Here is a 23,836-nt window from a genome sequence, read left to right as displayed (position 1 = left end):
ATAAAACATACATGATTCATGTAGCTGTATTGTATTCAAATGTAAATATTCATGTTTTTACTAATGCACCAAGTAAGTGAAAGAAGTTTTTGTTGTATTGCTACTTCTTGGGAATGTCTTGCATATCAAAGTCAAATGCATGAAATCCTTAGTTGAATCGAAAATCAATGTGAATCGTCGATCAAATCGATTTTGGAAATGACATCATGGTGGCATACTGTTTCAAAAATAATTATTTACATACAACAACAAACGTTAAGTTTTCATTTGTTTTTTAAATTAGGGGTCCACGTGATGATGTTTAACTCATTTGCTCCTAAAAACGCATAATTATGTTCTATTTTAAATATTACCAGTGTCCCAAAGTCATATTTATCTGTTTGTTTGTTTGTTATGCTAGAGCATACAGAAGGTTTTGATGCACCCTCTGAACTGGAGAGAACAGTTTAAGCAATGGTAGTAACTTACTACAAAAAATGGCCAGCAGGTGGCAGCAGAGTATAAGAGATCAACCAGGGCCATGTTGCGACAAGCTCTTTTCCCCACTGTTTTCACCAGGAATGTAAATAATTATGAAACTTAGCTATCATTTAATGCTAATTGCTGCAATACAGAAACAAATAGAAATATACTTTTTTTTTCTGATGAAAGAAGACACTCCCATGTTTTCTATAGCAACAGAACACAATATTCTGTGGGCCTTGCAAAATCCATCCAAAATCCAGTATAGCGCGAAGTGGGTTGCTTCCAAGAAAATGGCTGAGAGTTAATAACTTAAATGCCGTTTTTATTAGCAGGTTAAAAAAAAAAAAAGTTTCTGCCCCCCCAAAAAAACCTCTCGCATCCCGCGTACCTTTTTTAATCGGGATGGCGAGCACTCCTCGGCGCGGGGACGCTTTTCTCACCCGCGTGTCTCCGCATGTGCATGAGCAAGTGGCGCTTGCGCGTGAACTTGTTCCCGCAGACGGCGCAGGTGAAGGGTTTCTCTCCAGTGTGCGTCCTCATGTGCGCCATCAGAACGCACTTGAGCGAGAAGCGGTTGCCGCAGACGGCGCACGGGAAGGGCTTGACGCCCGTGTGAGTGCGCGAGTGCGCCGCCAGGTGCGAGCGCTGGCCGAAGCCGCGGCCGCACACGGGGCAGTCGAAGGGTTTCTCCCCCGTGTGGCTGCGCGCGTGCGAGCGCAGGTGCTCGCGCCGGCCGAAGGTCTTGCCACACGCGGCGCAGCCAAAGGGTTTCTCCCCCGTGTGGGTCTTCATGTGACGGCTGATCTCGTAGCGGTACTTGAAGCGTTTGCTGCACACGGTGCAGCCGAAGGGTTTCTCGCCCGTGTGGCCCCGGATGTGTCGCACGAAACTGTCCTTGCGGCCGAAGCTTTTGCCGCAGAAGGAGCACGCGAAGGTCTTGTCGGCGCCCGCCGGCACTCGGACCGCTTCCTCGCTGCCGTCCGACACCGTGTCGTCCTCGCGCTCCCACACCGACGACGGATGAGCGTGCGCTGGGTCTCCCTCGCCTTCCGTCCTGTGATTAGGGCTGGCAAAAAAATAAAAAGTGAACAATTTCTCGTCAATTTCCATGGGAAGGTGACCGTCTAACATCCAAAACTACACACAAAAAAACAAAATAAACAAATGAAGGTGAAAGGTATCATTAAACAAAATTCACATTTTCAAAAACCATTTCGATAATATTTGGTGGAGCTTCTTACGCACGCCCGATCCATCACACCAAAATTCAAACAGAATTTGCTTCTCCCTCCCCACTGCTCGCTGAATTAGTGGAGGCTGGTGTCTGTGGATCATCACTCTACTTCATCCATCTTTCCTTTAATTTTTCCTCTGGTCTCTTGAGAGCTGGTTTTGTAACCATGTGGTAGGCAGGTGGTGGTCTGGTTGCTCCTGGATTTCACTTTGCTTCATCTTTTTTTCCCTTTGATCTTTCCTCTGGTCTCCTGACCTTCTGAACCTCATGACTCTGAAGAGACTCTGAAGTATCCGGTTAAGGTGAAGGGTAATGGGATTTTATTATTAGGTTTCAGGTGAATTAATGAGCACAAATTCACATGCACGAACACCCATAAATGCGCACATAAAAAAAAAAAAAAAAAAGGAAAGAGCAATGACGGTATTTTGAAATGGTGAGACTGCCAAATTAACAATTGAGTGCTCAAAAAAAGTAATATTTGATTTGTGTCATAAAAATGCAGATTAATAAGCATTTTCACGAATTGCAGCGGGCTGCCATGTTGACATCCTACTACTGCCCCCTGCTGTCCAATCAAATTGAGGTCAAAGTGCCCTCAGACTCGAAATGCCAACGTGAGCAAAGGCCGAAAACGGGCAATTTGTCTGACGTTTGCAATTATTTTTGAATTTGGACGAAAATAAGATGAGTTCATCCTCTTAATTCTTATTTCATAAACAACATTAATCATACTGGGATGAGAGTACGGGAGGCACATCTTACTGCTAAGATTTATTTCTTGCCTTGAAAATAAGTTAAAGAACAGATCAACTCAAGAACTACTGGAGATGTGAAACGGCTTGTAATTGGAAAATCAAACTTGGGTTAAGGTACAACTGTGAGCGCAGGGTTGGTTGTCACACTTATTATTCATGTCAATTCATCAAAACTTCAATTGTCCTTGAAGTTTACATTAGTGGAACAAAGAGGATGCTCAAAGGCACTGTGACAACCAACCAAATTATGGGGATGGTTGTCACATATGATGTGATGATTGTTGTTTCCCACAATGAATTGCATTGACAAACGTGGAACTTGTTGACTCTGAAAATAAAATGAAGGACAGAACACGAGCAGGGAATGTGACTTTTTGGCCAGCTGATCAAGTCAATTCATCCAAACCTTCATTCAACCTGAAAAGAAAACGATTGAGACCGAAGTCTTTTTTTCTTAAAATGGATCCTTTTGCCGTCTTATCGACCGTTTTACATCCTGGCCACCTCTTCTTGCTCCGCCTTCTTCTTCTCCTCCGGCACGTCAGCGAGATCACAAGTTGATGTGATTTTCCATTTTCGGCCTCCTCCCTTTCCTGGTCGTCCTCAGCCTCAATCCAGATGGAGCGGAAGGCCCCGGAGGCGGCGTGCCGACTTTCGTCGGGTCCGCCGTCAAAAGCGCCGTCTGGCTGAGCACCTCCGGCTCGAAGGGATAAATTCCACTCGCCCGGAATCCCGCCCGAATGTTGTCGGCGGTGAGCGCGAGCGGGAAGGCGGCAGCCACCAATCCGGGGACGTCAAACGCGCTCATAGTTTCGCCGGGATGGTCGCGCAACCAGGCGGCGTCGACGTGCGCCTTCAATGCGGACAAATCTGACGGGCGCAGGCGGCGAGAGCAACCCGGCGGGTACGACATCAGCAGCACGCCGTTCTCCTTGGCGGCGTGCAGCCCGTCCAGCGACAGGCGCGAGTCGCCCTTCTCCAGCAGCAGCAGCCGCGGCGTTGCCCGGCTGCATCGCGCGAGCCGCGCAAAATGCTCCAGGAAGGCCACAAAATGCTCCTCCTCCATCCGGCCGCGGGGGTTCGCCGCCCCAGCGCTGCCACGGGGGGCGCAGAGCAAAAAATGTGGGTGGAACTCGCGGCAGGGGAAGACGAAGAAAGGAGAGATGTGCGTTCCAGCAGCGGAGACGGCGCAGGACAACGTGACCACGGTTCCGCTCTCGGGAGAGCAACCAACAGCATCATAGTCTCTCCCGCCCGGTTCGCAGCCAACGCAGATTCCCGTCTCATCCATGCTCCACACGGAGGCGGGTTCCAGCTTGTAAAGCGTCACCACCTCCTCCAAGATGGCGACGAAACGGCCCATGTTGAGCTCGCCGGCGGCCTCCGAGGTCCGGATGGGCAGCGACGGGTTTCTCTCCACAAAACCCGACAACCAGTCGGCCCCCGCCATGCGATTGTCGGCCCAGTTTTGGCGGAGCGCCACGTCGTTGCGCAGCGCGAACCCGTAGGCCAGTTTGCGGACTTGGGCGGGCGAGACGCCAAAATAAATATCGGCGGCGGCCGTGACGTAGTCCGCCAGCTGGCGCTCTTGCTCCGGGCTGAAAACCAGCCGGCTTTTGACGTAGCCGACTGGCAGGGACGGGCGCGGTGCGTCGCCGGCGACCTCTCGCTGGGTGATTTTGGAGCAATATCTCGCCAGGGTCCTGTAGTTGATGTGCAAGTTTTTGGCGGTGCTCCGGATGGATTGGTTGTTTAGTTTCACCTCCCTGACTGCCCTCATCATCACGTCGGCTGGCGTCAGGCCCTTCTTGGTCTTGCGTCTATACTTCCTGCCCGTCTTTCTTCAATTTCCAAACAAGAAAGAAGAAGAGAGAAAGGAATCTCACCATGCATCATTTGCAAACATTGGGCTTGGTTGTCACATGTGACAACAAAGCCCATCTGGAATTTCTTACAAGTCGTCAAGGCTAAAAACTAAGCTCTCTATTTTGCGAACAATCTAAACTCCTTTCTCACCCGTTTCAAGGCAGCCATTTTTTTTTTTTGTTCTGCACCAATCCTATAAAAAAAAAAAACTCCTGAGGAGCTGAAAGACGCAAAACAAAAAAAGTTGACTCATCTCAAATTCGGCTGTCTTACTCCAGAGAAGACTAAGGAGGTGAAGCTCTGTCTGATCACGTCGTGGAGTTCATACCACAATTTGAGAGACAGGGCCCTCTGGTGGCAAAATATGAGTGTGACAAACAACCTGTTTTGACAACCAAACGCCAACTTTTCCATACTTCATGTGAAGGTGGTTTTTAAATAAATAATTTAAATACTCAATATATCAATTTAAGTAACCTGCTTATGATTGTGTACATGTGAGATATATGGCATAAAAAAAATCAATCAATCAATAGGCGTTGATGCTTTCTAATCCTCTCCGTTTTGTTTTGCTGCCATTTTGTGGCATTCTTTTGCAGACAAGCTTCTCTTTTTTTTTTTTAATGTTAGCGGATTTTTGCTATTCATAAGCAGGATTTTCTCCCGACTGTATTGAAGTTCCCTTTTTGAACACCGACCTTTGCTTTTGCAAATTTTTCTGGTTTGCAAATGTCCACGAGCAGTTTTGCAACATTTTGCAAGCCTACCTAAGCTCTGACCACCGCGCCTCGTCGTCCTCTTCCTCGTCTTCACTCTTCACGTGGAACTTGGTGATGCCGGTTTCGTGCAGGAGCGGCTCGCCCGCGTGCTCGTTGAGGTGGGGGGACTCGGGCTGGTCCTCGGACTCGTCCTCCTCTTTGACATGGGACAACTCGGCCTCCTCCTCCGGGCAATCAGGAGGACCTTCATCATCATCATCATCAACTCCACTTGGCCGGACATCTGCTGGACACAAACGCGACACATCATTTTGAACATATGAACACTTCCTTGATGTGCCAAAAAAAAAAAAAAAAAAAAAAAAAATCATAATTTTGTGACTGCTGCGGAGCAAAGCAAGAACAAATTTTACTATCCTAGAAAACAACATTTATTATTTTTCTTTATTGACTGGAATTTTTCAGACAAAATGCGGCCCGAACTGTTGAACGTACCGGCACAAATTAGGTATCAGGTAACAGAAATTAATACATAAAAATGCCTTTTACACTATTGAAGTTGACTTTTTAGGGCTATTTTTAGGTGTCAACATAGAGAACCTCGGAATTTCAAGCCGTACTGGCTTATTTGTGGATATTTTATACTGAGCAGTTTGACAGCTTCTCATATTTTAAGATTCTTGTCACAACCAGGAGTGTGACAATATATCAATATACATCGTGATACCCCCCACGTTAGATTATCAATACGCCTACGCAAGTATTGCAATATTTGTAGTTAATATACAGCCACTAGAACGGCTCCATTGTTCAGGACTTATTGAGCAAGGAAGAGGAACGCTGGACACAGAGATCCACCCACAGAGAGTGGAGGAGTCACAGAAAGGTATGGAAGTGGTGGATCAAATACCTGTGCGGCTTCAGTCCTTTTGTTACATAAAAAACAACAAAAAACAGCAAGTTGCTCAAAAAGTACAGAATTACTTATACAGAAGGTGAAATTACGTTCACTTGTGAGGTTGGTCGTGAAATGCCAGCCAAAACCACGACGCGAGTCTGTTCGCCATTTTGTGAGTATTAATCTGCCATTTGATCCAAAATAATGATCACGTTATGTGGCAACCTGTCGCTTGGAAGCCTCCCTGAGGCTCGCGGCGAGCGTCCATCAGCAGCTGACGTTGTCGCTCGATCTCGTCCTTGGATCGACAGAGTTCCTCCTCGTACTCGGCGATGGTGTTTTCGAACAGTCCGAAAATTTCTTCCACGGCGGCATTGAGTCGCTCGGTCACCAAGGCCCTCAGCAGTCGGACTTTACACATTTTCCAAACGAGGACGAGTTGACCAGCCACTCGCCTCCACTAGCTTATTCTTACGCTATTGCTAACTTTCGGAGTTACTGACCACTCGGCGGCTAGCAGGCTAGGCTAGCGAGCAAAACAAAGGTCGACTTTGAGACCGACTCGGAGCAAATTAATTCAACTCTGGCGTTTGGTTGGTTGTCAACACCGTGAATGCAGAAAAACTCAAATGTTAATGATGGTGACGATTTGGACCTTGTAGTTCGTCGACATGTTTCTTGTCGCGTCAAAGGAAAAAAAACAACGGAAATCTCAGTTCCGTTTCCGGTTGTTTTTAAAGTGACTTGTGGGATTTATACTGCCACCTAGCGCATCGGTGGAGCATCCGAGGAAGAAATATTCAATAAAATGGGAAAAAAAAAAATACAGCCGAATTTTTTTACTTTGACTCATGAGCAAAAAAAGAGCTTAATTCACTTGAAGGTGGCGTCTCACCGAGTGTTGAATGCTTGCCAAGTTATCGTGAATGTTTGGAGTCGTCAACTTTTAATATTGGCCAAAATCAAGTCACTTTTTTTTTTTTTTTGGTCAACCTTTCAACTTGCAATTTCCATGCAAATTCAACTCAATTTTTCTGAACTCAGACGAACATTTTCCATACAATGAATAGTCAAAAATGTTGAGATTCAAACTTTTTTTTTTGTAATCATATCTCAGGAACAACATAAAGGGAATTTGACAAGACAAAATGAGAAAATACAAGAAAGGATAGGTGGAGCTTTAAAATCATTTGGCTCCGCCTCAACTCGTTATTACGTTCCTGAAGCCGACTGGTTCAAGCGCAAGTTTTGGAACTCGGGCCTATATGTGCAGATATTCGCCAGGCGCCATCCGCGATCGACTCGACCCGCTCACCTGGCCTCGGGTCCGAACGGAGCACAATGGCGAGCGCCTGCCGGCTGTAGTCACTCCACAGTTGACCTTCGGGAATCTTCATCATGAGCGCGCTCAGATATCGCGCAAAGCTTGTCACCTCTTCCTCATGGCGGCTGGAGAGCGACGAGACTCTCGGCTGCAGAGGCTCCGATGGAAATCTGCAACACACACAAAAAAAAAAAAAAAAAAAATCTCAATTTGCATCAATGCGGCCATTTCTTACTCAACGCTAACCATGATGATATTGTCAAATGCGTCAGGAAATATGAAACAAATGCTTCAATTTGCTTTCAAATGAAACGTCAAGTCACAATCAAGCCTCATTTGTGAATAAGACTGTGACGATAATCGATATCACGATAAATCGTGATACTTTGCTCCCGAGTGATTATCAATACAACTAAACCAAGTATCGATATTTGTTGTTCATTTTAGTAGTATGTAGTAGTGTGTGTATGTATGTATGTATGTATGTAGTATGCTAGCATTAGCTTACAAACTTAATTAGCATTAGCATGCTAACTTAACATTAGCCTATTAGCATTAACATGTTAACTTAGCTTTATGATTAACATTAGCATGCTACCTTAGCATTAGCATGATGACTTAACATTAGCATTAACATGCTAACTTAACATTAACATGCTAGCATTAGCATGCTAGCATTAACATGCTAGCTTTAGCATTACTATATTAACTTATTAGTAGGGCTGTCAAAGTTAAAGCGTTAATAGATTAATTAATCACAGAAAAATGTTGCATTCTTCGCCTGAAGACTTGCATACATTTCCCCGCCACTCTTGTGAGGCGTGCCGCTAGGGGGAGTGTCATGAACATGAATAAGTCATGAACAATGTATCACGATTATCCCGATATCAATATATCATCACTCCTAATATATACATATACAGTATGTTTATATACAGTTTTTGACATAAAATGTGCAATACTTCAATACCTTTGTGCAAAACTGTGTACTTAGGCTCTTTGATAATTTTTATGCTCTTTTTACATTTCTCTCTTATATATATATATATATATATATATATATATATATATATATATATACATACATACATACATACATACATACACATTTGGACTTTTTTTTGGTTTTTTTGTTTTGTATGATTTGACCACCATTTTCAGTGGTAGCTGTTGACAATTCGTCATGCTATGTGCACGATGACAATAATGATTCTGACGTGTTTCGCCTGAGAAGGACTTGCCATATTTCCATTACGCAGATCATAATTGGAAAAATCATTTTTTTGTTATGGATCACACAAAGTGAATTCAGTTTGTTTCACAAAAAATGAACAAAAAGAAAAATAATGTAATAAAAACATGTTTTTTTAATCATGTTTCAGTAACAGCAACATCAAATTAGAAAATGCAATCATAAATATTATCATTAAGGATTTCGTGCCACGGGAATTTGCTTTTGTGAAAAGTGGAGGAAGTGAAATGCAGCCGCTCCTTTGCCGCCGAGGATGTTTGTGTTCAAAGTCAACTTGGACCATCGCTACAGTCCATGGTGAGGGCCAGCACCCGCCGCCTGTAATCGTTCCAAATCTGACCTTGGGGAATCTTCATCATCAGCGTGGTCAGATAGCGGGCGAAACTCGTCACCTCTTCCTCGTGGCTGGAGAGCGGCAGGGCGCGGCCTGCTCGCTGCTGTGGCGTTTCATCGGCTCCGCTCAAAATCTGCAACACACAAAAACCTCAATTCACAATCGTGCAGGACAGCGAAGGTGCCGTCGTTCTTTTCGGATGCTCCTTTGTGTGCAAAATTCGGCTTACGTATTGTGAAAAAGGGGAGGAGTCACAAGTCCTCCACTCGCTTCTTACAACTGAATAGAATACTCATGAGGGATTTTCACTGCAAACATTTGGAACTGTTTGCAAAACGATGATGATGATAGCAAGGTCATTTTTGCTAACTAAAACTAATGAAAAAACCACAACGAAAATTCAAAAAACAATTTCGTTGAATTAAAATAAAGGAAAATGATTTGTAAAAAACAACTAACTAAAACTAACTATAATTATACAGCAAAAATAGCAAAAAAAATAAATAGCATACTAACTTTGCATCAGCATGCAAACTTTGCATTAGCATTAGCATGCCAACTTTGCATCAGCATGCAAACTTTGCATTAGCATTAGCATGCCAACTTTGCAATAGCATGCAAACTTTGCATTAGCATTAGCATGCTAACTTTGCATTAGCAGGATAACTTTGCATTAGCAGGATAACTTTGCATTAGCAGGCTAACTGCACTAGAATTACCATGCTAACTTTGCAATAGCATTAGCATGCTAACTTTCCATTAGCATGAGCATTAACATGCTAAGCTAGCATTAGCATGCTAACTTTACATTAACATTAACTTAACATTAACATGCTAAGCTAGCTTAACATGCTAATGGTTCTGCTAAGATAGCATTTTAATGCCAAGTTATCTTAACATGCCAATGCTAATGCTAAGTTAGCTTAGCATGCCAATGCTAATGCTAAGTTAGCTTAGCATGCTAATGCTAAAATGAAAAACTCCAAAACTATAATAACTCTGGATAGCACATTAACAGTGGCAGGTTGATTGATAGACAAAAGTTTAGAAATCGATTTTTTGTTTTGTTTTGTTTTTTTTAACAAAGCGTGTCACCTGTGAAAGCAGCTCATCGGCGCTCACATGGACGGCATCACGGCTGTTCTGCCGGCTGCCCGCCTCCGCCCCCTTGTGGCCAGCAAGCGTGCTGCTGGTGGACGGCAGCGGATCGTCCACGTCGCTGTCCGACGGCAGCGGATGCGGATGCGAGCGTCTTTTGGGGGACGCCTTGGAAGACGGGAACTGAAACGCAAAAAAATTGAACATCAAGGTATAAATGTCAAGAATATTTGGAAATAAAATAATTGAAATTTGTATTTCGTGTTTGCGGATTCTGACCTGGTACGTGGCCCTGCCGCGTCTCTTCTTGATATGCGGGCGCAGGTACGCAAAGCTGTTCAAAACCCAATGCTCGGTGGCCGTCAGCTGCTCGTCGGCCTGCTCCGATCGTCTGCTGTTCAACTTGACGAAGCGAGTCCGGTAATTCTTCAGGAAGCCCATCACTTGCTTATCTGCAAAACACAGACGCGCGGCAACAATCACATATACATACGTCTGAGCCCCTGATAATTGGTCGATAATTGCCGATAATTATCGGTCACCGATATCGTACATCCCTAATATAAATAAATGATTAAAAATTAAAAACAATCAAAATAGGAATTAAAAAAATAATAATCAAGCCGGTTCCTGCCTTTGAAATGTGTAACTCAAGAAAATGTGACTTACACGTGGGTACGCGCCGGCCCTTGTCTTGAAATTTCTCTTTGACGAACTTCTTGACCACGGCCCGCTTGCTGTTGACGTCTTTGAAGTCGTCCAAGAAGGTGTCGTAGAACATGGGGTACTCCTCGAAAAAGGCCGCCATCATCTCCTTGTCGGCCATCGTCCACGCAAAACACGACGAGCTCTTCCTTCTGTCGCCCTCGCCGAAGGTGGAGGAGGACGACGAGTCGAGGGGTTCGGCGGCGGCGACGGGCGGGTCCGCCGTGTCCTCCCAAACGGAGGCCGGCTCGTCCTCGGGGTGGTCGCGAGGGCTCGTCGCCTTTCTCTTGCCGCTTCCTTCCTTCCGGCCTGGCGTGACGATGGAGGCGGAGAATGTGGGTGCCGACGATTCAGCGGGCGGCGAATGCTTGTGAATGTCGGCGCGCGCCGACGACCGCGCAGACGTGTTGGTTCGCTGGCGTGTTCACGTTTTGGCCAACATGCAACCGTTGCGCAACAAACGTGCTCTTGATTCAAGGAGTGCTGGGAAATGTTGCAACCATTTTAAATTTATTTAATATATTAAACATGACAAAAAAGGAGAGAAGACACTCAGTTCAAAGCTCGCGAGGAGATGAACTGATTGATATAATCCACTACTGCACTCTGAAAAGAATCCCCTCCTCAGGGGGTCATTACAATTAATTAAAAATACATTGAGTTTGATTATTTTGCTGCATGAAAAAAAATGCAATTCTTTCATGAGATAAGAAAAATGTCATTTCTTTAGGTACATGTTAAATATTGCAATATCGATAGCTATATGCAGCAACTATATAGCTTTTCCAATATCACGCGGCCCTAATTCTGTCGGCTCATTTGCAGCACCAGGTGGCCAGAAATCAGATCCAGAAATTTTTCTGTTCAACTTGGTTGAGTCCCGTTCTGTCCCACTGTGTTATGGTGTTCCACAGGGTTAAATTTTGGGGCCTCTGCTGTTTTCATTGGGGATAAGTAACATATCGAATCGACATTCCTTTTCTTAGCCCAAAATCGATTCATAAAACAACCATGAATGGATACTTTTTATACAGCTTCCCCCTGGCGCCTTTATCTAAAGCCAACAATCTCCTAACTTGGCTTTTACATTGGACAGCGATTTGAAATTGGATCTCCCCTCAAGTTGGTGCAAAATGCTGCAACTTGGATTAACTGGAGCTCGTAGGAGGGAGCGAATAACTCCAATCGTGGCCTCCCTTCGCTGACCCCCCATACATTTTAGACTTCATTTCAAGTTTTGCCCCACCTTCACCTGTGTGAGGTGGTCAACAACACCTTCACGTCTGCCTGCTGCCGCAATTCAGCAGACCAGGAGACGTTTTGGCTTTTGACTCAGCATTGTTTTATTGTTCCGTTATTGAGTTTGTTTTATGCTATGAAATGATTTTCTTGACCGTCTTTGTTTCTGTATGTCTGATCTTGATTCCATGTCCAGCATTTTGTAGGCAGACATGGTTGTTTGGAAGTACTCTGGAATTCAAGTTGAGTTGGGCTTTGGCAAATGAACAGTTTAGCAAACACTCGCCACCTGTTAACAAAACAATTTCATTTTCAACATGCTAAAAATTTCAGTGCATCAAGAGAGAGTTGTGAACATGTCTGGAACCTTTTACGAACCTTGACCAAACCCCTAAATTTGCAACGTTCGCAAGCATTCGCCGTTAAGTGACATACGGACTTAACACATATTGACAATCAAGTTAAAGGAAACAAATACGCATCCAGAACGCTCACCTGGGAACTCTGTGAGGAACTCCAACTGCTCTCCCACATGCAACCCCGCTTCTTTCTTTTCTTCTTTAACACGGGGGAGCGCCGTGTCACGCTGCTGCTCTGCAGGCACAACACCACCTTCGAATTCATACTTTACAGTTCTTCTCTTCTCACTCAGCGTATGTATTCTGAGTCGGCAGTGAAATGAATCATTTGTTAATGATGAGCTGATATCATCCGGTATCAGTAGATTTGTGATTTCAGAAGTGTGCATGAAACTGGAGGCCCTACGCCATCAGTCAGTATAACAGTTAAAAAACGAAAAAAATAAAATAAAATGATCTGTAGACGTCTGTGGCTCACCGGGGAAGTTCGAGTACTCCTCATCCTCCTCTTCTACTTTCGTTTTAACATAGCAGGGCTCTGGTTCATCATGCTGCGGTTCAGGGGGATTGTCTTGAAAAAAACAAGAACACACATGCTTTAGTTAACTCATACTTGCCGTTCATACCATCCAGGGATGCAACGAGTTCAAGACGAAGACTTTGGAACGCCATTTGAAAGAGAGAAAAAAAAACCTGCTTTATGTATCCGAACTTCAGCCGAAGGCTTGAAAACGGCGTCGAGCAGTTTTCGTTGTCGCTCGATCTCCTCTTTGGATCGACAAAGTTCCTCTTCGTACTCGGCGACGGTCGCTTCAAACGCCACGAGAATTTCTTCCACGGCAGCACTGAGTCGCTGATTCACCAACGCTCTCAGCATCTGGACTTTACACATCTTGTATTCTTCAAACAACAACAATTCACTGGCCAACTTGTGCGTCTGCTTTTGTTTGCAGCTTCCAAGCTTCGACTTTTGAGTTTGCGCCAACTCAAATAACCTTAGCCTATTTTTTGGCACTAAATGTAATTCAACGAGGATACCACAACACTGGCTTAGTTTCGCCTTCTCTTAAAAAAAACAAAACCAAAAACGAGCAAACCACAAAACCTTCTGAAAAATACAAGATTTTCCTTCTTTTTCTGCCTTTATCCACTTTCTGCACTGTTGTGTATCTGTGCTAATTTATTTGTTTAGAGAAACTATGAACGGGTTTTGCATGCGACGGCTGCCATCTTGTTTGACTTCTTCTTCGTGGGTCAATCTCAATCTTGGACGTGGGAGGACTCAGGCGGTGTTGTTACCCAGTCTGCAAACGCGAGCAAGCGTGGCTCGATGTGGTACAGAAAATGTTGACTCGGACCAGTGCTGGAGATGGTTAAAAAAATAAAATAACAAATAAAAATAACAAAGTGCTAGAGATGGATCACTCCTGAACACTTTATCGCCACTGTCGCCATCTCCTGGTCAGTATGAGAAATGCTCTCAGTAACAATTTCCGGGAACTCGTTCCAGACAAGGGAAACTCAAGTTGTCTTTCAATTTTGCTGTTTCTATTTTAAAATAAAACCGAAATAACGGGTATTTTTTTCTATTTTTAATATATGTTTACAAGCTTAATAATCCAATTAGTAAAACAGACACGCATCTTCCTGCAATGCCGATTAGCCTGCGCAGACTGAAAAGCGTAATAAGAGAAAAAACATTCCTAAAAAAAAAAAAAGGAAATACTGTACAGAAATTCAAGGCTTTGCTCTCCTATTTTTGTTTTGTAAATAAAAATGGAAAGTATGACCCTAAATGTGTTATTTGATTTGCGTTTCAGGTTTAAATAACGAAAGAAATTTAGAAATAAAAAAAAGAACTTGACATGATCGTAGCACGTTCGCTTCCGAGTTTGTTTTTGTCCAATCGGAAAAATGACTTGGGAAAAAAAATACATTAAAAAATAAAAAAAATAAAAGGAAAAGAAAAAACGAAACCCGCAGCGTCAATACTTAACACGACTAGCCATCGGAAGTCGTGCAGACTTTTGCGAAATAAAAGGAATGGGTGCTGTCATCTTGAAATGCTCGGGGAATGTTTCCATTGTCACCTCAATTTACATTTGAAACGATATCAGCACGAATAAAAATCAAGGATTAATGGATGTGCTTTGGAGCCAACCGATACGATCCAAAACCCAACGCGAGCGCTTTTATTATGGCAAGCGAAACCGGAAGTGCGGTATCGCTGCATCGTGTCTTTGCGATCGATCTTGCGTCACTGCTGGCCGAAAACAAAGCAGGCGGATCGTCAACACATCCGCAAAACAACAAAGACAAGCGCGTTGACACGTTGAGACTGCGAGTGGACAAACGGATGTCAAAGTGGATCCTTGAAGCAACCGCAACACGCTTGGACGGCGTCGAAAGCGACCCGACTTGTTCGGCTAAGCAACCGGTCAGTCTGCTCGCCTCTTCCAGCAGTCTTGGCAAGTCACTCACGATGACGTTGCCTGCTTACTCGCTCGCTTTTTTTTTTTGTCTTTTTTTTTGCGTTCGGCATCTTTTCTTCCTTCTCTCCGTCATCATCGGCTCGGTCATCGACGCGCATGCGCACACGCCCGCGTCCACAAATTTACTCTCGAGCTGTCTCGTGACAACACGCAAGACGTTGTGGTAACGTTACACATTAGCTTTATTAAGTCAGCGCTGACGTCACAGGAAGGTCAGAAGGTCCCAGATTGCGGTCCAGCTTGCATGTTTGAGAGAGGGAGCGTTTCAGTGCGAAATGGGTTCCAGATGTGTTGTGAGATGATGTCACAGAAAATCGATTCCAGCCTTGCACTTGCAGATCTTGGGTCTTGGGACACCCATAAGAAATCCGGGTGGCTTTTGTCTCAACCGACGAATGTCATACTATTCTTATCCTTTTGTCTTCTAAATTTTGTCCTATAAGATGAGCGTCCCGATAATCGGGTTTGCGTGAATCGAGACATGACCGGAATGTAGCCATTCGAGAAGCTGTCTGACGATTTGAACAACTTGAACGACCGCTGTTATCCATTTGGTTGTAAGTTGGCATCGAGCAGGAAGGCGGGGCATGTTGTTCTTGGATGCTAGCAGGCATCTAGCAAGGACTCATCGGCTGGCGGCTTGAGAGAAAAATATCCCAAGATGCATTTGGTGCTTGGTTGGAGGAGAGGCCTCACGGTTGTATGATCGTCAGGAAATCCATCGGAGTCAGGAGACTTGCCAAGTCGCCAGCTACCAGACTGAGGGTGTCTGCGTGTTGTTGATGTTGACCAAAGTTTCTTGTGTCTCGTCCTCCCCAGAGATGGCCGACACCCAAGTTTCCTTCTCTCCCGCTTTGCGTCTGCTCCAGCTAAGCCCCGCCCACACATCGCCGCCCACCCCACCGTCATCCTCGCCCACCGCTTTCTCGTGCCCGTCGTCGCCCTCCAGCGCCTCGTCGTCGTCCTCGTCGTCGACGACGTCCCGCGATTCCGAAAGCTGGTCCGACGGCCCGTCTCGCCGCCAGCGGCGCCGGCGTCCCACGCCCCGCCCCCAGACGGCCCGCTGCGAGCAGCCGTCCTCGCCCAGCGCCAGTCCCCGCAGCTCCAGCCCCGGCGGCAGCAGCGCCAGTCTCAGCAGCGACGCTCCTGACCCTGCGCTCGCCACCCCGCCCCCCCTGGACCGGGACGACGGGGAGATTCAAGGTGAGCGTCTTTGTCCTGCTCGGTTTAAAACCCTACTAAAACCCCAACCTTAGTTTAGGAACCGAGTTTAAAGCGCTACCTTGAAAGCCTAAACCTGGTTGTTTGTCAGGAAATTTGTGTTGTGTTGTTTTGAGCAGTGATTGACGCCGAGGTGGCGTTGAAGGCATGCCAGGAAGTTCTGCTGAAGGTCCAAATGCAGACGCAAAACGGCGCCATCCGAGAGGAGGAGGACGACGAGGACCGTCGGGCAGATGCGCGCGACCCGTCGTCGCCGGCGTCGGACGGCTCGTCGTGGCTGCTGCGCCTGTTCCAGTCCAAGCTATTTGACGCGTCCATGGCGGTGGCGTACCTGTTCAAGTCCAAGGAGCCCGGCGTGCAGGCCTACATCGGGAACCGCCTCTTCGGCTTCCCGCCCGCCGACGTGGACTTTTACCTGCCGCAGCTGCTCAGCATGTACGTGCACATGGACGGCGAAGTTGGCGACGCCATCAGGCCTTACTTGGTGAGTGGGCGGGGTGAGGTGGGGCTGGGCACGGCACGGCGAGGTGTTCTCCCGTTCTGATGTATGATTGGTGTGTAGGTGCACCGCTGTGGCGGCAGCATTGTCTTCTCGCTGCTGTGTGCGTGGCTGCTGGGTGCCTACTCGTCCGACATGCACATCTCCACCCAGCGACATTCGCGGGGAGCCAAACTGCGCAAGCTCATTTTGTCAGACGAGCTGCGGCCCCCCGCCGCCGCCGCCCCGCCACGAACGCCCTCGCCATCCCCGGGTGCGTCGCCTTCCCGGCGGAGCCACCAGAGGTCCAAGTCGGATGCTGCCCCCTCGACTGGCGGGCCGGGCGGCGCCCTACGCAGGACAGGAAGCAACCCCAAAGTGGAGGCACAGTGCCAGGAGGTGAGGGACGCAATTTTCTTGTTTGCATCGTGACGACGCAGTGCCTCGTAATTCCGGGGCCTGGGGTTGGCAGGAGGACAGTTGGCTGCCGTTTAGGTAGAAGTTAAAGCGAAACGGTGGCAGAATTTTTACTTTCCGGACCTGGATTTGACACGAGCGGGTTTGTAGTACGTTTACTCATTGAGTAGTCCAGCGGTGGGAAGTCGACGTATTTGGCCTGAAGTTGAATCCGATGCATCACCGTGTGTCCCTCAGCCGGAGCGTCTGCGTCCTCAGCGCGAGTTGGTCAAATCCCTGCTGGCGATCGGTCGCCGGCTGGCGTCGCTCCCCAACAAAGAGCAGAAGACGCAGCGTCTGATCTCAGAACTGTCGCTCCTCAACCACAAACTTCCCGCCAGAGTTTGGCTGCCCACCGCCGACTTCCAGCACCACCTGGTTCGGATACCGCACACGCAGGCCGCCGTGCTCAACTCCAAGGACAAGGTCAGCACGCCGCTACACTTTCAGGCGTTTTGATTCTATTTGCAACTTCATTTTTTCAAAATCATTTGCTCATAATTGCGCTTGTTCCACAATTAGGGCCTTAACAGTGACCTCTATTCAGTTTTCGGCGTACTATATGATGGGGGCGGGGCATCAAATTTTGTGTTCCTAAACTCCTTGGTAACAAAGCGTTTTTCACCAATAGCCATGAAAATTTGGTGGCATATGTCACAGCCCTCCACGTACAAAAGTCTCTTGGAGCCATATGCTAAACCTAACAGCGGCCATTTTGAATTTAACCCCATTTTTTGCATGGACAGGCTCCGTATATCATCTACGTGGAGGTGCTGGAGTGTGAAAACTTCGAGACGTCGGCCGTCCCCGCCCGCATCTCCGAGACGCGCATCCGCTCGGCCCGCTCCGCCGACAACCTAGACTGCAATGCCGACGCCTCGTCCGCCGCCGCCATCGTCTCCGCCGCCTCAAACCTGTCCAGCGTCCACAACTACGACAATGACGACGACGCCTGGGCCACCGACGACATCGGACAGCTGCAGGTGGAGGTGAGCGCTAGTGGGCGACTACCTCGCTAATTTAATTCCCCATCACTTTCGGCGTACTTCCGTTTTACTTCATGTTGACGCCATGTTTGGTTTCCCGTCTGCCTCCCGTTGACTTCCTGTCCGTTTGCTGTCTCCTTCCTGTTTGCGCGGCGGAGGTTCAGACGAGCAGCAGCGACAACCTGAGTCAGTTTTCGGTGGATAGTCTGACCAGCGTGGAGAGCAGGGAGGTGTTTGTCGCCGCTGGCGACATCAGGTGAGTCGGGCCGTCGTCAGTTTCCCCATTCGGTTTTGCGGCTGACGTGGTTGCCTGTGGGGACTCAGACGGCGGCTGTCAGAGAACTTGGCGCAGACGCCCACGTCCTTCAGGAAGGACCCCGAGGACCCCTCGGCCGTCGCCCTCAAAGAACCTTGGGAGGAGAAAGTCAGGTGGGAGGCGCGAGTGGACGCACGCCGTCATCCTGTCACGATGTCGTCAGTAAACGCGCGTGCGTGTGCGCAGACGTATCCAGGAGACGTCCCCTTACGGCCACCTGCCCGGCTGGCGGCTCCTTCCCGTCATCGTCAAGTGCGGAGACGACCTGAGGCAAGAACTTTTGGCGTACCAGGTGCTCACGCAGCTGCAGGTGCGCCAACCCCCCTCCCCTTCTTCCCGCCAATTGCCGTTCGTTAGTGCATGAGCATGACGAGGGCGTGGCTTGTCTTCAGGCCATCTGGCGCCAGGAACGACTTCCTCTGTGGATTAAACCTTACAAGATCCTGGTCATGTCATCGGACAGCGGCATGATCGAACCCGTCGTCAACGCCGTGTCCCTGCATCAGGTAGCGGCACAGTTTCATTTTGTCTTTGCTTCCTCTTGACTTCCTGTGGACCACTAACCTGTATATATGACTGGATGGCCGATAGCTCATACACGCTAGTGCAAGCCGTTGAAGTCAAAGGGTGGCAATCATAGCTCACCTGTTTTCTGGGTTTGGTGAGTAAACTGAGCCATGATTGGCCATTACCACATTAATTATAGACAAAATATTAACTTTTTACTGCTGAAAATGGCTCAATGACTCAAGTATCCCTTTAAGTCTTCTTGTTTATGTTTAATAAATTTAAAACGCCGTAAATCATGCCGTTTCTCTCAAGTACTGTCTCAAACGGTCTCCAATTTGGATCCTGCAAATGTATCTGATGGTATGGCAAGAAATGTTTCTTGGGAGGAGCAATATGGCCGCCTCGCGACCTCAAAAGTCTCGGCATATCGGCTATCCAGTCATATAATACAGATCAGTGCTGTGGACCCTCTGCCAAGTCGAGTCTGTTGCTTCCTGGTTTGTTGCTATCATGTTGTCGACCGCTCTGTGACGTTCAACGTTGCGTTGTTGTCAGGTGCGCAAACAGAGTCAGCTGTCGCTGCTGGACTACTTCCTGCAGGAGCACGGCGGCGTCACCAGCGAACAGTTCCTCAGCGCGCAGAGGAATTTTGTGCAGAGCTGCGCCGGCTACAGCCTTGTCTGTTACCTCCTGCAAGTCAAAGACAGGTTCGAGCTTTCGTGTCTTCTTCCTGCTAAGCTAAACTAAGCTAAGCTAAGCTAAGCTAAGCATTTAGCCGCAAGGTTGGGTCCCCCATCGGACATTCCCATGACAACAAACGATGTGATTTTTTTTGTTTTGTTTTTTTTGTCCCGGCAGACACAACGGTAACATCCTCCTGGACTCAGAAGGTCACATCATCCACATCGACTTCGGCTTCATCTTGTCCAGCTCGCCGCGCAATCTGGGCTTCGAGACGTCCGCCTTCAAGCTCACCACCGAGTTTGTGGAGGTGACCCCGACCGCCCACCCTTACCGAACTGGGCGTTTGACTTCTGCGTTACAAATACTGTGGCGTAATTCCTTTACATCACATTTCTTATTGCTAAATTGTGCTCTCGTGACTCTTTTTTTTGCACAACGTTGTGTGACTAAAATACAGCATAAACAACAATTGGATTGAAAATTTGGAGCCACCTCGTCGACATCCGATTGAATTCTTCTTCATTGGTTCAAAGTCCATTTTCATGCCTTTGACTGCTTTTTGGACGGTTGTTTCAGGTGATGGGCGGCCTGACCGGCGACATGTTTGTCTACTACAAGATGCTGATGCTGCAGGGGATGATCGCCGCCAGGAAGCACATGGACAAGGTGCTGCACATCGTGGAGATCATGCAGCAAGGTAAGCAGCCTGCCGTCGGGATTTGAACCCCCAAGAGTGTTCATTTTATTTGCCCGTAATGTGTCAAGCAATCAGCACCCTCTGCCACTTGCGTCTTGACCAGCTATGTCTCGTTGTGTCAATTAGTTTGTGTATTTAGTCTGTTGTCTCCCCTATGTCTTCGTGGATTCATTGTCATTTTCCTCATGTCATGGTGCCGGTTCTGTTCCACGCCTTGTCTCGGTTTCACCCGTTTGGACTTTGTTGTTTTGGTTTCTTAGTTTGTAATTCGTTTTTGCCCCCTCGTTTTTGTTTATTAAACTTTTCTTTTTACCGCATTCTTTGTCTCCTCGCCCTGCTTCCCTCCATTTGGGTCCACCGCCACACCCCTGACGTGACAAATACAAAACGCTTGAAAACCCAGCTGTGTCTCGTTGTGTCAATTAGCGTGTGTATTTAGTCTCTTGTCTCCCCTCTGTCTGTGTCGGTTCATTGTCATTTTCCTCATGTTATGCTGCTGGTTCTGTTCCACACCATGTTTAGTTTTTTTTAGCCGTTTGTACTTTGTTTTGGTTTCTTAGTTTCTAACTCGTTTTTGCCTCCTCGTTTTTTGTTTTGTTTTTTTTAAATATTTTTTGACCGCATTCTTTGCCTCCTTGCCCTGCTCCCCTACATTTGGGTTTTAGTCTAGTCTAGTTTTAGTCCGATGAAAAATGTGTTGACAAAATTAACACTACACCCCAAGCAAAGATGTTTTTTGTTTTGTTTTTTGGTGTCCGGAGTCCGGCTTGGTGAGAGAGCATGTTTTGTATTGGGGTTTTTTGCCCCACAGGCTCGCACCTGGCGTGCTTCCAGGGCTCCGGGACCATCCGTGGCCTGAAGGAGCGTTTCCACATGAGCCTGACGGAGGAGCAGCTGCAGCTGCTGGTGGAGCGGCTGGTGGACGGTTCCGTGCGCTCCATCACCACCAAACTCTACGACTCGTACCAGTACGTCAGGAACGGCATCATGTGAACCCGACTCGACGGACGCTCGGCTCAAAAATTTCCGCTTTTTTATTTTTTTATTTTAAGCCTCAGTCTTCTACTTTTGCTGCTTATTCTTCTTCGTCTTCTTCTAATCATTATTATTCTGCTTGGAATTCTACTGCTGCTGCTAATTATTTTGCTGCTTTATCTGCTTATGAGCCTGCCTATTATATTTTTTCTTCCATTTCTTTAGCTGCCTTTGTCTTTTTTTTTTTTTTTTTTGCCTTTTGGCTGCTGCATCGCCTTCCTCCTTTTGCGTTCCACTCTACGGAAGTATGCAACACAAAACAACTTTTTGTGTCGCTTCCGCACTTAGCCTAGCTTGTTAGTAGTGTTGTTCCGATACCGTTTTTGGGCCCCCGATACCGATTCCGATACCCAGCTTTGCAGTATCGGCCGATACCGAAACCATACCGATACTTAAGGTTTTTTTTTTCCCTCAACATGAAAAAGCTGTCCTGCCATTGGTTCAGAGCAATCAGTGGCCAATAGGATATCTTAGATCGGCATGCAGTGAACATGTCACATATCAGTGAATGTCGTGCACGAGCAAGACACAAGATGCTGCATCCAAAATCCTATATTATTGTTGGAATTAATGGTATCGACATGTTACTTGTGAGTACTCACCGTTACCACTGTTCTAATGCAGTATCGGCACCTCTGCCGATACCAGTATTGGTATCAGAACAACACTAATTGTTAGCCTTAGCATTTACTGCTAACCTTGCACACGCGACAAATGCAGAATGTTTCGTTTCCTTCCAGTCTTAAAAAAAAAAAAAAAAAAAAAAGCTATATCGTAGTTGTGCCGAGAATGCTAACGTTGTTAGCATGGCCGTTGAATCCACGTTTGTTTACAACGGCGAACGAAGGTTCGTTTGCAACGTCACGTTGACGCAACATTTCAAATGGGGCGTTTTCATTTTAAGAATTTATTATTATTTTATTATTATTATTATTATTATTATTATTATTATTATTATTATTTAATCCAAAAGCATCACTTTTCTCGTCGACTCTGTTCAAAGGAAGGAAGCTAGTTCACTTTTTTGGCTAATAGATGCACTACTTGTTATCACTGTTGTGATTGGCCGACACTACATTCCCGGTGATTGACCCCAGCCAATGAGGCGACGCCGTTTACATTGCGGTTATGGACTGCTGAAGGAGGACCTGATTGAAGACTTTGTGTGAAACTACACCTTTGTGTCATTGACAATGACGGAGCTAGCTAGCTAGCTAGTAGTATCCTAGTTGCTAACATTTTAAATATGAATTCTAATAAATGTACAGTCTATATTTATATTGACTGCAAGGCTGCCAGATTGTACTAAACCAGCTAACATTTTTTTAACGTATATAAAAACTCTACAAACTAGGATAAAGTGACTGGTTTGATTGACAGAGGATCACTTGATCAATAAGACTTGAGAGATAAAGCACACTACTAGCGGTTGCTAGTGTCCCGTTGGCAAACCAGCTGAAACAATTTTTGTTGTGAATGCAAAAAAAAGTACCGTTGCCTTTTGACTTGTTTCACCATTTGATAAAAATGTGAAAATAAAATGAAGTTTGAATGTGAAAACGTCCCTTAAGTGCTCTTTTGTTTTAGCATCTTTTTCACACATTTTGGATTTAAAGTGCAAAAAAAAGACACCTATTTTCATAACTTATGATTGAGATAGTCGATTTTCAAATTATTCAATCTTTTGTAAAACATTTTCCGAAATGTACACGCACAATGCAACACTTCATTTCCACTGCGTATTCAATTGCTTTTGACTAGTGACTTGCGTACAAAGCAGGCATGTTGTTATAGTAGTCAAACATTTTATCCCGTTTTCACATAAAAAATAATCCTCACAAATCAAATTTCAACGATCCAGGGCTGGACTGGCACAAAAAAATAAAAATAAAAAAAACGGCCCTGGCATTTTGACTTTGATCCACTGGCCTGGCCGAAATGGATGAATGGACTGGCCCTTGTAAATTGTGGGCCAGTCTCTTATAGTAAATGTAAGAAAATCATTTAAAAAAAAAAAAAAATGCATTTGCCCCGCCCCCAAAGACCGGGCATCTGCCCTGTATGCCAGATGGCCAGTCCATTAAGGGAGCGCTTCCTTAATTAAACTGAGCACAAAAAAAAATAAAAAATGCTGCATTCGAGAAAAGTGGGAAATCAGAATTATCTCACGCACTCTCAGGCAAAACATCAGGTTGGCTCACTCACCTGTGGGAACGGTGTGACAATCGGCAGTGTGGCACCCTTGGCGCTTTGTTTTGTGTGGATCTGCAGCCCCTGTTCGGTTTTGTCCGGGATTTTTTTTTTTTGGCCTACGGCTACTGTAATGCGCGGTGGCCCACTATTTTTTCTTTCTTTTTAAATAAAAGTTCACGTGTGGACTCTCCCGTGTTTTTGTTGTCCCGCTGTGCCGTCCGTCCATGTCCGTGTCCATCAGCGCATTACAACTGCTAGTAAAGTTGCTCCTGGACGAGTCGTCACAACGGCCGCTGGTCTGGATCACATTTAAGCCGTTCAAATATATTTACGTTTTTCGGAGGACACAAAAAGAAAAAGCTTGTCAACGCTGTGAAAAAAAATCAAAAAAAAAATCACACACAAATCACGTTCGGTTTTGTTGTACCAGGTGGCGGCAATCAGTTGCTCTTCTTCGCAATTCCATTCTCGGGTGTGGAGGCGCTGCTGGTGAGCGATGTCTGCCATCGTGTGGTTA

General features: G+C 46.2%; 3 protein-coding genes across 11 annotated transcripts; 1 reads left to right on the top strand and 2 right to left on the bottom strand.

The window, feature by feature from the left end:
- Window positions 1-770: 770 nt before the first annotated feature.
- On the bottom strand, window positions 771-6,735 carry LOC144007908 (uncharacterized). Of its 3 annotated transcripts, none has more exons than XM_077507861.1 (3): window positions 6,166-6,677; window positions 5,091-5,328; window positions 771-1,531 (listed from the first exon to the last, which is right to left on the bottom strand). In XM_077507861.1, exons 1-3 carry the CDS (start codon window positions 6,359-6,361, stop codon window positions 859-861), a joined length of 1,107 nt encoding a protein of 368 aa, XP_077363987.1. In that variant the 5' UTR covers window positions 6,362-6,677; the 3' UTR covers window positions 771-858. The 3 variants fall into 3 exon arrangements, with proteins under 3 accessions (XP_077363987.1, XP_077363985.1, XP_077363986.1); XM_077507859.1 differs by lacking the exon at window positions 771-1,531 and adding an exon at window positions 2,461-4,298 and having other exon boundaries at window positions 6,166-6,735; XM_077507860.1 differs by lacking the exon at window positions 771-1,531 and adding an exon at window positions 2,461-4,298 and having other exon boundaries at window positions 5,091-5,325; window positions 6,166-6,701.
- Window positions 6,736-8,611: 1,876 nt separating this feature from the next.
- Window positions 8,612-23,788, bottom strand: LOC144007910 (uncharacterized). 5 transcript variants are annotated; one of them, XM_077507863.1, is made up of 8 exons: window positions 23,332-23,788; window positions 12,945-20,459; window positions 12,730-12,822; window positions 12,388-12,486; window positions 10,618-10,962; window positions 10,228-10,400; window positions 9,946-10,131; window positions 8,612-8,983 (listed from the first exon to the last, which is right to left on the bottom strand). In XM_077507863.1, exons 2-8 carry the CDS (start codon window positions 13,141-13,143, stop codon window positions 8,786-8,788), a joined length of 1,293 nt encoding a protein of 430 aa, XP_077363989.1. In that variant the 5' UTR covers window positions 13,144-20,459; window positions 23,332-23,788; the 3' UTR covers window positions 8,612-8,785. The 5 variants fall into 5 exon arrangements, with proteins under 5 accessions (XP_077363989.1, XP_077363990.1, XP_077363991.1 ...); XM_077507864.1 differs by having other exon boundaries at window positions 12,945-13,151; XM_077507865.1 differs by having other exon boundaries at window positions 12,945-13,133.
- Window positions 14,472-22,686, top strand: LOC144007904 (phosphatidylinositol 4-kinase beta-like). Of its 3 annotated transcripts, none has more exons than XM_077507850.1 (14): window positions 14,472-14,719; window positions 15,563-15,946; window positions 16,084-16,448; window positions 16,527-16,841; window positions 17,097-17,324; window positions 17,645-17,887; window positions 18,049-18,140; window positions 18,209-18,313; window positions 18,387-18,510; window positions 18,593-18,706; window positions 19,266-19,417; window positions 19,569-19,701; window positions 19,971-20,091; window positions 20,903-22,686. In XM_077507850.1, exons 1-14 carry the CDS (start codon window positions 14,608-14,610, stop codon window positions 21,082-21,084), a joined length of 2,670 nt encoding a protein of 889 aa, XP_077363976.1. In that variant the 5' UTR covers window positions 14,472-14,607; the 3' UTR covers window positions 21,085-22,686. The 3 variants fall into 3 exon arrangements, with proteins under 3 accessions (XP_077363976.1, XP_077363977.1, XP_077363975.1); XM_077507851.1 differs by having other exon boundaries at window positions 14,473-14,688; window positions 18,043-18,140; XM_077507849.1 differs by having other exon boundaries at window positions 14,473-14,719; window positions 18,043-18,140.
- Window positions 23,789-23,836: the final 48 nt, after the last annotated feature.

The sequence above is a fragment of the Festucalex cinctus genome, chromosome 19, assembly GCF_051991245.1.
Source record: "Festucalex cinctus isolate MCC-2025b chromosome 19, RoL_Fcin_1.0, whole genome shotgun sequence".
Lineage (NCBI taxonomy): Eukaryota > Metazoa > Chordata > Actinopteri > Syngnathiformes > Syngnathidae > Festucalex > Festucalex cinctus.
This window is presented reverse-complemented; position numbering and strand designations above follow the sequence as displayed.